The sequence below is a fragment of the Clarias gariepinus genome, chromosome 22, assembly GCF_024256425.1.
Source record: "Clarias gariepinus isolate MV-2021 ecotype Netherlands chromosome 22, CGAR_prim_01v2, whole genome shotgun sequence".
Classification (NCBI taxonomy): Eukaryota; Metazoa; Chordata; class Actinopteri; order Siluriformes; family Clariidae; genus Clarias; species Clarias gariepinus.
In genome coordinates this window covers 17,396,301-17,414,028 of record NC_071121.1, presented here as the reverse complement: position 1 = coordinate 17,414,028, position 17,728 = coordinate 17,396,301, and the positions used below count along the sequence as shown (strand labels likewise).

The 17,728-nt window shown below is 37.3% G+C and overlaps 1 protein-coding gene across 4 annotated transcripts in view; it reads left to right on the top strand.

Moving 5' to 3' along the window:
- zbtb46 (zinc finger and BTB domain containing 46) overlaps positions 1-17,728 on the top strand; it is a 134,639-nt gene that overhangs the window by 99,491 nt on the left and 17,420 nt on the right. For all 4 annotated transcript variants that reach the window (XM_053483391.1, XM_053483390.1, XM_053483388.1 and 1 more), the window contains exon 3: positions 3,737-4,021. In XM_053483391.1, coding sequence (XP_053339366.1) covers positions 3,737-4,021 — 285 coding nt within the window. The remainder of the gene's footprint in view (positions 1-3,736; positions 4,022-17,728) is intronic.

Below are 17,728 nucleotides of genomic sequence, written 5' to 3'. Positions count from 1 at the left end.
CATCCTAAAGAGAGACACGGGGCATCCATGTGACGAGATCTCCAACCAGAAGCGGGGCACCAGGATGGGTCAGACAGGTCCGGAGGTCAGAGGGAGTCTGGATCACTGGCAGCTCAGGAATGACATGTGTAGCTCAACAGAGAGAGGGGGAGAGAGGGAAGAGAAAGAGCGGGAGAGAGAGCAAAAGAGGAGAGAACAGTTAGGTCTGGTCACAGTCATAGAATGTATAATGTCAATGTATATTTACTGTAGAGTGCAAGCAGAGACTCCGGCAGGACTAACTATGACAGCATAACTAAGAGGGAGAGCCAGAAGGAAACACAGACATGAGGGCTCCTTGAGATGTAAAGCAAACAATCAACAATCACCTCACCGTCAACAAACCTGAGTGATCAATGAGAGTTGCGAGGACAGCATCTAAACATACCAGTTCACCATAATACTCTAAGTCCATGAGTCCCCCAGATCTGCCCCTTTACCTAAGGCAAATCTATTTATAAAAATGCTTGATAAAATAAATAGGTTTTTAGCCTGGACTTAAACACTGAGACTGTGTCTGAGTCCCGAACACTATTTGGAAGACTATTCCATAACTTTGGGGCTTTGTAAGAAAAAGCTCTGCCCCGAGCTGAAGTTTTCATAATACGCGGTACTGACAAGCAGTCTGCATCCTTTGATCGAAGTAGGCGTGGCGGATCGTAAGACACTAGCAGTTCGCTCAGATGCTGCGGCGTGAGACTATTGAATGCTTTATATGTCAAGAGTAGTATTTTAAAATCAATGCGAAATTTCAGAGGGAGCCAACGAAGTGAAGATAAGATAGGGGTGATGTGCTCGTATCTTCTGGTTCTAGTGAGGACTCTCGCTGCTGCATTCAGGAGTGGCTGAAGCTTGTTTATGCACCTAGTTGAACAACCAGACAATAAGGCATTACAATAATCCAACCAAAAGGTAATAAAAGCATGAACTAGTTTTTCTGCATCGTTTAGCGACAATATTGTAGCGTTTCTAACCGCTGAGGAGGAACTTGGAGAGACAAGTGAGCTTCCTTGCTGCCCAATGCAAATGGTTGAGAGCACATAGCAACCCCTCCCGCAAAGCATGATGGTTGCCAGTCGAAACCCCGCCCACGCCACACTATATTTTTTATCTTGGCAATATTTCTGAGGCAAAAGAATGCTATCCTGGTAATATTATCTACATGAGCTTTAAATGAAAGGCTGGAATTTATAATTACACCGAGGTCTTTTACTGTTGCACTTAATGGAACAGAAAGGCCATCTAAAGTTAGAGTGATCCATAATCTTACTTCTAGCTGTATGCGGTCCTATGAGTAGAATTTCTGTCTTATCTGGATTAGGCAGAAGGAAATTAATTGGCATCCAATTTATTATGTCTTGCACACATTGCTCAACATTAGTAGGCTGATTTATCTCATCTCAGGTTTTGCTGAGACATATAACTGTGTGTCATCAGCATAACAGTGAAAACTAATACCATGCTTACGGATTATGTTGCCCAGAGGAAGCATGTCATCATCATCATCATCATCATCTAGATTGTTTGCGGAGTTTAAGTCAGGCAAAGCTTGTCAACACCAGCAGATAATATGGCACCCTAAATCATCACTAACTGTGGAAACACAATGGATTTCAAGCAACTTAGATTCTCTTAGACTCTGGGACCTTGTTTCTAATGAAATGCAAAATATACTAGCTGAAAGTCCATTTTCTTTTCTTCACAGCCTATTTAAGACACCTATGACATTGTCTCATGCATTGTGGCTCTTTGATGCACTGCCTCACTCCAATCCTTGTGAAGCTCTCCCAAGTTCTAGAATTGGCTTTGCTTGGCAATGATTATTTATGATATTAATAATCATATATAATGGTCAGCAGTCCTCCTCCGATTGTTGTTTATAGTGAACTAGACTAAGAGATGCACAGAATTTATACTGTATGAATAGTAATGTGCTCAAATTTAGATAAATCACTTCATATGTTCAATGTTCGAATTAAGTTAAAAAAAAAAAAAAACATAATTTTTAATGATGCAATGATTTTAAATAGGAGCCAAAACAAAAGTGGTTTGGATTTTAAAAATTCAAAAATAAATGTTGCAACCCTATTTTATTAGTTGTTTTGGTTATTTCTTTTTCTTATTATAATTTTTCTGATTTAGGTGCCTGGTTGCCCTGTATATTAAAATGTTCAGCTAGGTCTCGTGAGCACAATAGAATGTGCTCTAATTGTAAAATGAGACAAATGGGTAATATGGTGAAGACAATTAAAGTGAAAAAATAATTCACCACATTGAAAATGACATAGGAATCATTGCAAAAATAATTTTTTAGACTTTAATAAGTTTGTGGTGTGGATACATATTAAAACAAGCTTCCAGACCACTTTGGAAAAACTGGCAACCTGTATACAAATTTTTAAATACACAGATGAAATCATAAAGGTTTAAAGCCTCCTTTCTCAATAAATAAATAAATAAATAAATAAAATCTATAGCACCTACAGTAAGGTTCCTTCAATTTAAATAAATGTAGCACAGGGGTGTATGCATTCTCTGTAGCAGAGGTATGGTGGGGCTGCATCAAGTGGCCCAATACATGCTCCCTCGACAGACACAGATATTGCAGGCTGCAGAAAGAAATATCTTCGTAACTGGATAGAATAGAAACGAGTCGTTTTTTAACTTTTGCCCAGAAAAAGCAATGTGCCATGGTGCCCTTACTTACCAATTCCCCCGCCAAGTGTATGTAGTTGTTATTATAATGGTTGTTTTATATAGCTTAAATATAGCTGTGAGATCTACTGTTGTTTTTTACATAATCTCCCATAACACTTATTCAGAATGTTTTCTTGATGATGGTTCACCAGTTTTAATACTGTGTTCTTAACTAAATTTTAGTAGTTTTAACAATGTCCTTAGTTGTTTTTTATGGATGCAAGACAATAATTTCTAAGGTAACATATTTGCCATGATCACAGGATATTTCTTCTGAAATGGTCGTTTAAGAAGAGAAGCTACACACTGCATGAGTTATGATCAGCTTGTTGCAAGCTGAGCCAAATGTATCTTTGCAGTAATTATACAATGGCCAATGGTAATAGAAGGCTCATAACGATACCCTAGTTTCCTGGCTGTTTTGCATGCACAGTTTAAATTGGCCAGAGGACACAGTTTACCTAACACATTAGCCACCATTAGATTAGATTCACATAGACGAGCATGTGATACCCGAACTTGACTAAATCAAGCCGTTATGTATGTCTAATACAGTTGATGGTTTGGTAAAAAATATTTTAGTATTATTGTCTTGTTACTTAAATAATGATAAATAAAACGTACACTTGAAAAGGCTCAATGAAGACTACTCAAACAAATAATTACCCATCAACTACTGACTAGGCAACAGCTGATACCCCAGGTGTGGAAGTTTCTTAATTCTCATTCACCCTTCATTCTCCATTCTCTATGATACATTTTTACATGATTTTTACAATGATTTCTTAAGACTACATTTGCTTTGATACTGTAGTTTTAGGACTGAAATTGCAGCAAACAAGTCTCCCGCAGTGAACAGCTAGTAACCTCAACAAAGTGGACTTCATGTTAACTTAAACAGTTTGTTCAGTCACTTTGACCTATGGCCATATGTTTGTTTTCGGGTTGAAACATGTAAACTTGTTTAGTGTTTTTTTACATAGCTACCTTCTCTTTTTAGGAGCAGATGAGGCTGAGCCCAGTTCAGATACCAAAGACCAGCGGATGGACTTTTTCATGAAGCAGGAGGAAGCACTATCCGGCGATCTTGGCTTCAATGGCTCTTCATTGGCTAGTGACAGGGAGGAGGTGGTGGGAGAAATTAAGGAGCAAGGTGGTTCTGTGGCAAATTTGCGGGCAGCACTAATGAGCAAGAACAGCCTGCTGTCTCTTGGGACAGAGATGTTTAGTGAAGAAAATACTCTTCTCTTTGACTACTTGCCCAAAGGAGGACATTCTCTTTCCCGTAAGTCATGGCTTATTATTTAACTGTACACCAGACACCTCCTTGGTGCCTGCACACTCCTTTAGACCAAAACATTCCATTGGTTACTGTAGGGTCATCCAGACTTTAGTGTAGATACTGTATGCTTATATACAGTCATGTTCAAAACTTATTACCCAACTTTAAATTTTATGTTTTTTGTGTAATGACATAATAAAAATCATCTAATTGTAGTGGGTCTCAGTATTAGGCTAATACAACCTCAGAGCAACATCAACATATAAAACTTTTTTACCATGTCATTAATTTCTTAACAAAATTGAAGCCAAATAAACAGGTGGACAGTGCTTCAATAGCTTGTAGATCCACCTTTAGTAGCAATAACTTGAAAGAATTTTTTTCTGTATCAGTTTCTCACTTTGTTATGGAGGAATATTGGCTTTGCAGCATTGCTTCATTTCCTTGGACAGCTGTCATTGGGCATTTTGCGCTTATGGAAAGCTGTTTTAGTGTCCCACCACATTGGTTTAGTTGGGTTCAGGTCTGGACTTTGACTAGACCATTCCAAAACCTTAATTATTTTAGTTTTTTAGTCATTCTCATGTAGATTAGTGCTTTAGATCATTGTACTGTTGCAAGACATTTCAAGTGTCAAGGGCTAATGTCAAGAGCTTTTGACAATTACATTTAGTTTATGCAGAGTAAATATTTGTCATTATATTCTTTTTCAAGACCTCTGCAATGTTTTGTTCCCTGAGCCACAGATACGGATAAGATGTTCCTAAGTTTGGCGATATTTCTAAGATGGAAAAAGGCTGTTTTTGTGATATTGGAAATATGATTTTCAAAGGACAAGTTAGTGTCTAATATTACGCCCAGGTCTTTTACTGTTGAGCTAGTAGTAACAGTGCATCCTTCTGAACGCAGGCTGAATTGTGAAAGCTGTTGTGTGCTGGTTTTTGGGCTGATGAGTAATATTTATGTCTTATCTGAGTTTAGTAAAAGAAAGTTATTGGTCATCCAATCTTTTATGTCCTGGACACACTCGGTTAATCTAGACAACCTAGGTATTTTGTCTGGTTTTGTTGAGATATATAATTGTGTATCATCAGCATAACAATGGAAACTAATCCCATGTCCTCTAATGATGTTACCCAAGGGAAGCATGTATATTGAGAACAGCAGAGGTCCTAAAACTGACCCTTGTGGGACCCCATATTTTACTGGCATTACACCAGACAGTTCTCCATTTAGATCTACAAAATGGTATCGATCAGACAGGTATGATCTAAACCATTTTAATGCCTGTCCCTGAATACCTATGTGATTTTGTAAGCGATCTATGAGAATATTATGATCTATAGTGTCGAATGCAGCACTAAGGTCAAGCAAGACAAGTATTGAGATGCAGCCTTGGCCCGAAGCTAAAAACAAGTCATTTGTAATCTTAACTAGTGCAGTTTCTGTACTATGATGGGGCCTGAACCTGACTGAAATTCTTCAAGGATGTTGTTTTCCTGCAAGAATGTGCATATTTAAGCTACCTTTTCTAATATTTTTGATATAAAGGGGAGGTTTGAAATCGGTCTATAATTTGTTATTTCATTTGCGTCCAAATTAGATTTTTAAGAAGCAGCTTAATAACTGCTAACTTGAAAGGTTTAGGGATGTGACCTAGATATAATGAGGAATTAATAATGTTTAAAAGTGACTCTCCAATGATATGCATCACTTCTTTCAAAAATCTGGTTGGGATTGGGTCTAACAGGCACATTGTTGAATTAGCTGAGGTGATAAGTTTATAAAGCTCTCCCTGTCTTACACCTGTAAAGCACTGAAAAACTAAATGTAAAAACTTTAGGCTGAACTAGATCATGAGATGCTATTAGAGGTTGTCCATTAAGTCTTCACTACTAAAATGTTGTGGAGTACTCTTTGCAGGCATCTTAGGTTTTGTTAAGCGAGCCACTGTACTAAATAAGAACTTGGGATTGTTTTGGTTTCTTGCTATCAGTTGGCTAAGATGCTCGGTCCTAGCAGTTTTTAGAGCCTGTCTATAGCTGCACATACTGTCTTTAAACGCAATTCGAAAAACTTCTAATTTAGTTTTTCTCCATTTTTGCTCGAGGTTACGGGTTGCTCTCTTTAGGGCGCGAGTATGACTATTGTACCAAGGAGCAAGTGTTTTATCTCTAACTTTTTTTTTATCTGATGGGAGCAACAGTGTCTAATGTACTGGTAACAATAGTGGCCATGCTGCTAGTCACTTCATCTAGATCGTCTGCATTTAGGGGTCTAATAAGTAATTGGGATAGATCCGGCAGATTACTTGTGAATCTGACTTTAGTAGTCGGATTCATATTTCTAACAAATCGATAACGTGGGGAGACACAGCTAATCTGTTCTACGAGTAGAGTATATATCAGGAGGTGATGATCTGTGATATCATCACTTTGAGGTAAAATCTCACATCTATAATTAGAGACATCTATACCATGGGATATAATTAAATCTAGTGTATGATTACAGCGGTGAGTTGCTCCATTTATATTTTGTTTAACCCCAAAGGAATTTAGTAAGTCCATAAATGCGAGGGCTAAAGTGTCGTTAGCATCATCTACATGAATGGTAAAGTTCACTACTATCAACACTTTGTCAGAGTTAAGCAATAGGTCTGATAGCAGATGTCCAAATTCTTCGAGAAAATCGACATATGGCCCTGGGGGTCTGGGTATAGCGCGGGTTCATTATGTATTTCATTAAGTGCAACATTAATGATGAGCACTTCAAATGAGTTAAACCTGAGCCTTATTTTCTAAGTAACAGTGAGTACATCATTGTAGATAGTGGCGACACCACCACCGCGACCAGTTAGACGGGGCTCGTGCTTATAAAAATAGCCTGACGGAGTAGACTCATTCAGACCAATATATTTATTTGGTTTAAGCCAGGTTTCGGTGAGGCAGAGTGCGTCAAGGCAATAATCTGCTATCATTTTATTAACAATAAGTTTTTGAATATCAGTCTGTCCCTGATGTTTGTCCTGGAGAGAAATGGCTTCTGTACTGCCCTTCTTGATATCAGACCATCCTCCAAAAGTCTTTTTCCCTGTGCGTGCAGATGCACACACACCTGCCTGCTGCCATTCCTGAGCAAGCTCTGCACAGATGGCGCCCTGAAGCCTTCTTCACAACAATTGAACCTCTCTCCTTGAAGTTCTTGATGATTCAATAAATGGTTGATTTACAGCAGGTACAATCTTACTAGCAGCAATATCCTTGCCTGTGAATCCCTTTTTTTACAAAGCAATGATGACTGCACGTGTTTCCTTGCAGGTTACCATGGTTAACAGAGGAAGAACAATGATTTTAAACACCACTCTCTGTTCAAAGCCTGTTACTCTAACTCGCTGACATAATGTCAGCTGTTCCTTTTGTGGCAGGTCTAAAATGCAGTGAAGATTATTTTTTGTTGTTTTGGCAAAAAGGGGCTTTGCAATCAATTGCAATTTATCTGATCACTATTTACAACTTTCTGGGTTATATGCAAATTGCCATCATAAAAATTAAGACTTTTGGCCACAGCTATATGAATTTTCCTCTTTTGTGGTAACACACACCTGAATGCTCTAGACCTGACAAACTGGCAAGACATCTGCTTTTACAGAGGTCTGCACACCTGGGCTGATGATTAGCAGCACCTGCTACTCATCCTCTTAAATCCTAAGCAGCATGGAGGTATGCTGATAACTAGTATTGACCACAGGTTCTTTACCTTTTTGGCTACATTTTTGATAAATAAATAATGGCATGGTGAACAAAAGTTATATGTTGTTCTTCTAAGGTCATATTTCCCTTATACTGAGACCCACTACAATCAGATGATTTCTTGTGTGTTTTCACACAAAGAAACATAGAATTAAAAGAAAAGGTACTAATTTTTGAACATAACTGTAGTCTCATATTTTAAAGCCTCCTTCCTGTTAAATGTTTTGGAGATGTTTTATTTTCATTATTTTAATTCCCGTATTGCAATTATTGGTTTGTCAATTTATGGGTGGTCATATTAAACGGGCTTTTCTTTAGTAACATATTAAATAATAGCTTCACTATAATATCATGATAAAATGATATTTCATAGACTACAATGGAACTTTGGATTGCAAGTAACTTGTTCTGCAAGCATTTTGCAAGACAAGCAAAAGAATTTAATAAATTTTAACTTAACAAATGAGCGAGGTGTATTAATTATTTTTATATAAATATATTTAGTGTGCGCACATGCAATTGTCATTAAAGAGGTAACTTGTTAAAGAAGTTTCCAGATAGAGCAGTGATTTTTGTTTGTTGAAACACTGCTTTGTCAGGATTCTTTTCAAAGGTAGAGTGCAGATTATTTTGTTTTCTTTTCACTTGACATTTTGTTTTATTTATTTTTATATAAACATTTTTGGTCTGTGAAACGAATCACCAGAGTTTCCATTATTTCTTATGAGGAAATTTGATATATGATATATGAGTGCTTTGATATAAAACATGCTTCTGGAACTAATTATGCTCACAATCCAAGGTTTAACTGTATTTTAAATACCAAAAGTGCCAATATCATGGGAATCCAAATTTATTTTTCTTTATTGAAATATGTGGATAATGTGATTGTCAACATTGTCAAGGTTTCTTTAATTTTCTCATACAGTCTGTGTACAGTCAACTGCAAAACAGCCATTCAATGATTCATAGTTGTTACTCAAGGATCGTAGGGCACAAGGTGGGGTATACCCATGGTGCCGCCAACTCATTGCAGGGTATAAGCACACACTCACACACTTCAGGCAATTTGGAAAATTCTGGTCAACCTAAACCAAATGTCTTTAACTGTGGAAGGAAATTATAGTAGCCAAAAGATACCCAAGCAGATTCTGTAAAATGCTTTGTTGATAAGTGAAGTCATTGGAGAATGTCCAGACTGGTTTGAGCTAATAAAAACAATACAGCAACTTAAATAATTCTCTGTACACTTGTTGTACTCAGTCCACTGATGCTGAGTGTGCAGGGACAGAATTTGGCATCACATGCATGAATCCAAAGGCCTGACTAGCCTTGTGTTAGCAGTCCAAGCTAGTGTAGAGGGTGTAATATTGTGGTCAGGTATGAGCTGGCAATAAAAATGAGCAAAGGAATTTGTTCTTAATTAACCCGAATTAAATACATAAACGTTTTAATGATGCACAATATTTGGTAATCACTAAATCAATAATTTAAAAAACACAGTCTGTTAATTTATATAGTGTTAATAGGCTTAATTATAAAATTGTAAAAGTAGATTTCCTTTGAAAGCAAAAAAAAAGTTGAAGCCCTATTTTAACTTAGTAGCCTGCTTTTATTATCAGTTACTTTAAATATTGCAAAGCCACCAATAGTGTCTAAACACAGAACTACAATAGAACCAGCAGACTCTGTATTTACTTAACATCTCCTTTCTTATACTGAATTTAAATAAGGTAATTAGCTGAATTCTGTACAATATGTTTTAAGAAGTAAAAAACGTCTATGCCTGAAATACACTTCAACTCTTTAGTTCATAATTAATGGCTGGGTATCACAAGCACTTGTGTTTAACAGACATCATTTAAACCATCTTGCATGAGCATCAAATATTATTGTATTAATTACAACGAGTAGTTTCACATTGACAAATGGAAATACATATGTATGTGGTGAATTAGGCAACAGATTTGTTTTCTGTTATCTGGAAGTTGAGTCATGTCAACTGGACTTCTTCTTAGTTCAAGTAGAAATGTTTCACTACTCATCCAAGTACTCATCCAAGTAGCTTCTTCAGTCTTAGGCGTTTCCTGCAATGCAACATTTAATTTGAATGAACTTAATGAAGTAGTCCAAAGTGATCACAATAATACTAATAATAAAATTTAATAGTGCACCTCTAATTTAATATATTGAATCTATAAAAAAAAATATTATATGCTATTAATCTATTAAATATTATATACCTGAAAAAATAATTGATGTGTGGTCTAGGAAAAAAAAAGGTAATTTATGTATTTATTTTACTCATTTAAAAATCAATGTTGAGGACTATTTTTAAAGATAGATTAGAGATATTAAGCATAAACTTTAGTGGTTTAAGTGTGTCAGACCAGAGGATTTTTTTTTATCTGGGTCTGAGAGGCCTTCAGGTGCTTTTTGCCAAACCCCCAGCTGGCTGTCATGTGCATTTTAGTTAGGAATGGCTTCTCTGTAGCCACTGTACCATATAGGTCTGATTGGTGGAGTGCTGCCGTGATGGCTGTCCTTCTGTCTGTAGCGACCATTAGTTTCTTGGTTACCTATCTGACTAAGAACCTTCATTCCCAATTACTCAGTTTTTATGGGTGGCAAGATCTGAAAAGACTGGTAGTAGTCCCAAATCTTTTCATTTGAGTTTGATAGATACTATCGCACTCTTTCGTGCTTTTAAGGCTCATTAAAACATCAAAATCCAGTATATCTAATATTGGAATATCTCCTAAAAACAATCAAAAAAGAATTTACAATATGGAAATTCTGAAAAACAATATATATTTTTTTGCACTCAATACTTGGTCAGGTCTTCACAGCATGGCATGGAGGCAGTCAACCTATGGCACTAATGAGGCAACACAAGTAACATCTATAGGCTTTAATATAATGTTGGCACACCCTTTGCAGCTGTAACAGCTTTAATTCTTCTGGGAAGGCTTTCCACAAGGTTCAGGAGTGTGTTAATGTTAATTTTTTACCATTGTTCCAGAATTGCATTTGTGAGGTCAGACACTGATGTTGGATAAGAAGGCCTGGCTCCCAGTCTCAGCTCTAATTCATCTCAAAGGTGTTCTATCGGTTTGAAGTCAAACCGTCACCAAACTCGCTCACTCATGTTTTTATGGACCTTGCTTTGTGCGGTGGTACGCAGTTATGTTAACTAGTGTGGGGTTGTTGTTGTTTTTTTTGTCATGAGGCCTGGTCCCTTATTCCTAATGAAAGAAACTCTTAATGCTTTAGCCTACCTAGACATTTTGGACAATTTCATGCTCCCAACTTTGTGGGAACAGTTTGGGGATGGTCCCTTCCTGTTTCAACATGACAGCGCATCAGTGCACAAAGTAAGGTCCATTAAGACATGGATAAGCGAGGGTAGCTCAGGGTCTTGTGGGCTGCCTGTCAGTTGGTTTATTTCTGCCTGGACCAGAAAAACCACATAGCAGAGTCGCACTGTGGACACTAAAAGGGCCGGGAGTGGCATGCAAGAGGCGCGTTGCTATGCACCAGTTTTGACCAGCTCTGTTCGTTTGCTCTATGCGAAAATGCTTCGTGTTCCATGGCAAGTTTCTTTTGTGAAAATCTTAAGGCAGGGCGTTCAAATGCTGAGGTACTACTGTTTGTATGTGTGTGTGTGTGTGTGTGTGTGTGTGTATGCATTGCCCAGCTGTGTAAACAGTTCAAAATCTTAAGTTGCCCCAACTTCAGAATCATCAGTAATTCAAATATATAGGTCAGCTGAAATAGTGGTTATGGGCTCAATTAATTAGATTTCTCTAGGTTTGACTTAGCCCAACTTTTCATTTACTCAAAAAAATTAAGTTGTCTCCCATTGTAGCTCATTGATATACTTAGTTTAAGTGATTTTTTTCTATAAAAAAGTTGGCCTAACAGTGAAAACACAAAAATTACTTAAAACTTTATTCTTCCAAAAAAGTCAAAGTTTAAATAGTGATTTGCATAAAACAGGAAATATACATGTTCTATTTTGTTTAAAGGTCAGTAAAATACCTGGATAACACCAGATGCTTATCATTCTCTTACTGATTCATTTATATTACAATATCATAACCATTATTAAAAACTAGCAAAGATGAACGTTTTTCGTCTTTTTTCCTCAATGTGTCAGTGTAGGCGTGTGCCTAAATCTCCTATTGCTCCTTGCTTACGGCAGAGCTCACTAGGTAGTCGGCAACCCCTACTGCAGGTGTGGGAGGGGGGCGGGGCCGCAGAAACGGACACCGGCTGGTGATTAATCCTCGCTAATAGATCTTGGGCTTCTCCCCACTCTATAAAACATAGTGGGGAGTGTAGCTTGGGGTCTTTTGGGCTGCCTGTCTGTTGGTTTATTTCTGCCCGGACCAGGAAAACCATATAGTAGAGTTGCACTGCGGACACTAAAAGGGCCAGGAGTGGCATGCGAGAGGCGCGTTGCTATGCACCCGGGACTTCAAAGATTGCCACACTGAGGAACAGCCGCGAGCACACTGCTGGGGCTCTGGCATCACACAAACTCTCAAACAGAGCTGGATTTTGTGACCCTGCTGCCAAAGAGAAAAACGCCGCTGTATGTTCCACGACAAGGCTTCTGTTCCCAGACGGGAAAGCTGCCCAGACAAGGAGTGTCCGGGAAATGTGTGCCTGCAGCCACGCCAATGAGAGCTAGGAGAAGCCAGTTCAGCCATTTACGAGAGGAGCCATATCAGGTAGCTTGCAGGAGCCGCTGCTCACACAGGCCCACTATGCCCGCCACCAGAGCCCACTAGCCTGTGCCCACAGATCAGCTCACGTGCATGTGCATCCTTCACTCCCTTTTGTTCTCTTTCTTTCTCTCTTTAACCCTTTTCTACCCCAATATTCCCAATAAAATTACACCTTTTCGGTAAGTCCTTGCCTTGCCCGTGTCATACCCATTACAGTCAGACACGAAAGAGAGTTTAGAGCAACAAGAGTTTGTTTCTCATCATGTGAATCTGAGGCATGCATGCCTCTCCAAGTCCAATAAAAATCATTTAGATGGCTTCATAGGTGCATGTCCAGTCCTAATTAGATGTACAGAGCACAGACCAAACATCATTTCTAAAACTGCTGCATAGTCACCCAGGCCCTCAAGGTCTACAGTACCCTCCAACACCACAGCCACTTCATCATCTTGTTCAAGCTCCTCCTGTAGCTCCAAAAGGCCATCCGTCACCCATCTGACCCAATCCTCCACAGCAGATCTCTGGTTAAAGAAACCAAATAAGAAAGGTAAATTTCAAAACATATTTAGTTATGATAAAAAAATAAAGATACTATACCACCAGAGTGTATAAATGATTGTTCCTGGAATTTTAATAAGTAAGTTGAGCTAAGTATTGTTTCATATTTTTCAAAGTTTTTCGAGTTTGGTATTTTCAAAAATGTTTATTTTTATTGGCCACTGATGATTTCTTTTTTTTTTTTTTGTCTGTGCAATATGTCCCAGAGAGAGTCAGGGGGAAAAATGCACCCTCCAGGAAAAGAAAAATAGTATGATGTATTATTATCATATTCTCGTATACATCAACATATAATGTATATAACGTATAGCAATACATTTTGTAATAAAATATTTATACAAGTCTGTCTTTTCCTAAAGTGTGTATACATTTTTGGTCTGTATATATATATAAAATACCACACAAAGTAAGAGTAGCACAGGAGCAGTTTTAAGATGCCAGTGTAATTGGGTGGGAAGTACAGGTGGTATAAGGTGTAGGCTAGTTGTTATTTACAGATTGACATGAAATTACTGTAACATGCGCAGACCATTTAAACAGGATGGACACCAAACACAAGAAAAACTAGTCTCACATACTGTGCCAAAGCAATTTTTTTTGCAGGAAAAAAAATTAGCCAATTAATTTGATTAATTAATTGATTAATTATTTTATTCTTTAATTAATTGCTTTAATGTTTTTTAATTAACACAACATAGGCCAAACAGAATCTCTTAATTTTCCCTAGATGCGCGAGAGTGCACCATTTTCAGCAATGCCCATTCCATAAGTCATTGATTATGATTGTACTTGCAGGACAAGAACACCAGAGGGTTATTATCAGTAAGTAGGGGACTGGAACCAACATAGACTTTCAAAAAACTTCAAAGGCCAGTAGTAATGCTAAGGCTTCCTGTTCTATTGTAGAGAATGTTACCTGATGTTTGTTAAGCGTGCATGAGCTATAAATCACTGGATGGTCAGTTCTGTTGAAATCTCTTTTGCAATAGTGTAGCTCCAAGACCTACAGCACTTGCATCAACCTCAAGTTTAAAATAGCCTTACCTCTGTCAAAAACATGTTGACAATCTGGAGTCCAGACAAAAGGTTTGAATAAAGATAAGGTAAGGAAAACCACGACTGTAGAAAGATTTTTTAAAAACTACAATAGTAACCTGCCATTCCAAGAAATCTACATAGCTCACGAAAAGTTAAGGGTATAGGAAAGTTTAAATTGGCAGTTACCTTGGCATCCACTGTACTGTACATATCTGCTTCTGGCCTACTTGCTTGTCAAAATACGTAGGTAACAGTTGCCTGGACAAAGTCACATTTGGCAAATGTTAGTGTTAGAGAGGCTGACACTATTCATCTCAAGCACAGCTAAATCAGTGAGCCACTCATAGGGTCATCTAAAAAAGCTGAGCAGTTTAAAACATCTGCCAGGACAATGGTAATAAGCCATTGGTATGTTGCATGAGCATTTATAAGTCTAAAGCATATAATTGTGTATAGCAAGAGACTCTCGGGGGTAACAAAAGCAGAAATTTTCGATGCCTGAAAATTTAGAAGCACTTGACAATATCCCTTAAGCAAGTCCAACTTTGACACAAATTGGACTTAACCAACATTATCTACAGAGCGTTCTATTCTAGATAGGATTCAGGAACTGTCAGTGCATTAAAACTTTCGTAATACAGTATGTAAACAGCCGATATGAATGATTTACCTTAGTCACCAGTAAACAAGGGGGACTCCATGGGCTTGAAAAACCCACGTTTTTTTTCATGACCACTTTTTTACTGTGGACATTTAATTACTTTCATTGACACTGTAAGCGTTTGTGATAACTTTTATGTTGTGCTTCAAAACTGACGTCTGGGATGGCACATCTGGTAAAAATGCTAGGTAACTTACAAATTAAACTCTCAGGGCCTGTATTCTGGAAAATTACCTAGAAGTAAAGGCAAATTTGACAATATTTCAGAATGTGATAGTTATAAAAAAAGAGGGGGGTAGGTGGGGGTACAACTACCAACCCAACAGGGAAGATTTCATGAGACATGAAATTGCGAGCATGCTAAGCTTTTAAAATGATGTGACAGACACAAGTCTTGCATTTATGGTCAGGAATACAGATATCATAGTCAGTGTCAAGTCTTTCCTTAACTAGATATGGACCTGAAAATTTCGCAGAAAGACACGGACCAGGAATTGTCTGTAAAACCACTGCTTGATTGTATCAACTGCTTGTTGAGTGAGCGGCTTTATATGAGTTTGATACTTCCCTAATGCTTCACGAGTATAGCCTCAACTTAGTTCAACAGCAGTTCCAGTTTTACAGCACACACATTTTTCTTCAGATGAAAAAGTAAACAAAGGAATTCAAACAGTAAATGCTGACTACCTTAGTACATATATTCGACAACTGCATAAACATACAAAAATGCAGTGCCCTAAAGCAAAACAATATGTACTGTATATTAGACCTTTAACGTTTCTGGCACATACAGTACTATGGCAACAATCCCTGTGGTTCTAACCTCGCTATGGCTCCATATGCTACTGTACAGTATTCACTGTCCACAGGTCAATTAGCCTAGCATAATAGTGCATAGCTAAACATCTTTCTCACTACATTACAACAAAACTATTAACTGCATGTTACCACCACAGATTCTCAACACTCTTATGTCTTACTCAAGGGTACAGTATTTACATCTCATTTGGAGGAATATTAACCCACCTGTTGTTAGGAGCAAAGAGGCACAAAACTTTAGCTTGTGTTTAGCTTGGCTTCAGGACTTAATCAGCAGCACCTGGCCTCTGTAGGGTTTTAGGTTCCTCCCTAGCAATAAGCGCCATTCAGTCACCTGTTTAACAGTGTTCACAGTTGAGCACAAAGCACAAAGAATTTAACATTTATCATTTAAAAAACATTCACTGAGTTAGATATATAGTTTGTTTAATGTTATTAACAGTATGTATTAGAATGGTAACCAACCCTCATATGAGCTCCTATTGTGATAGCATCATTAAGAGAGCATGCTGCACAAAGCTAAAGCAATATAATTTAATTTCCAATTTTCAACCTTGACATAATTTGACATTATTGGGCCAATCACTGACGCTAACATAGGCCCAATACACTGTATGCTCCGAACGTTAAGTCAACGTTGGAGCACTGAGAAAAGGTTACCAAAATTTTGCAGATGTTGTGCCAACAAAGTAGTTCTATCTGGGTTAATGCTAAGTAACATGAGTACAATCTTCCCCCAACACACTGACAGAGTCATGCAGTAGCTCCTCTAATCTCTCTGTTCATGGCTAACACAAGCTACAAAGCTAACTAGCTTCTAAGACAAACCTAAATCCCAAATCAATCCCAATTCCAGAACAAGGACACTACATGGTGTGACCATAAAGTAGTAAAGTTGCTTTGCATTTAATGCTATTTTGGAAAATATGCATACAAGATTTACAGGATTGTCCACCATGTCCACGGTTTATTCTTCTTACATTTTGGCTGCATTGTACTAGGCAGAATTGAAAACTACTTTTATGCCTGATAAGTCAACAAAAACAGATAGATAAATCCCAAATATCAAGTTGCTATTATTTGTAAATACAAATATGATTATTCTTACAGCTACTGTATTTTTACAGCTTTAATAGTCTTGTTGCTGTCTGCGTTCTCCGACATTTAAGTGCAGCCCCTGTTTTGGACAGTTTTTTTTTTTGTTTTCACTGAATTGCATAATGTTTTAAATATACACCGTATTGGCTCTGTTTATGTGAGTTTTTTCTGTAGTAGTATTTACAAAACTAAATGCCAAAACAGTAATACAATTATTTTTCATACTCAATCTCCCACTCTCTCCCTTTGGTAATTGTGTGGGTTTTTGTACATACAGTAATTTACATTCTTTATGTTTTATTTGAGAAGAAACATGAAAGGAATAGGCTACTCACTCGTACCCCTCAGGGCCAATGCTCTGTACCTATTTTTTATTTATTTATTTATTTTATTCATTTTTTTGTGTGTGTGTCTGTGTGTGTGTGTATTAAATACACAAAAATAAATAGACAAAATACTGTCTCTTTTGCTTAGGCCATCCAGGCTTATGTAAAGGACAATTAGGAAGTAAGCATGTTGCAAGTGATGCTAAAATGCTATAATTGTTTTGAACTTGCATATGTGATGATTTGATATAATCCATCTGATTTGGTTAAATTTAACACTTAACTGAAACAAATATCTTTTTACAGTAAGGCATTCTCTCTTTTTATTCATATTGTTTTGAAATCTGTATAACAATTCTCCACTCACTTGTATGCCTTAGTTCTCTAAATATATTTGCAGATTCTGGTACACAAAATTTGTTCAATAAGTATAGGCTCATTGGACAATTAGCTTTTATCATGTCGTCTTGAGCCACTCTTGAGTAAATGTCAATATAGGTTGGTTTTCCACACAAAATTGTCATCATTTATTGGACAGTGCACTCTTTATTTGATTTGTTTGCTGATAATAATTGGTAGACCTTTTAAAGACTTGAGACTTTGTAAACAACTGCCAATCACTGAAACAGTAATGAATATGATTACCATATCAAACTTAAACATATCAATAGAAGAGATGGTCATGTTTTTCTTTAGCTTGTAGCTTTTTTAGCCCAAAATTGCAGGTA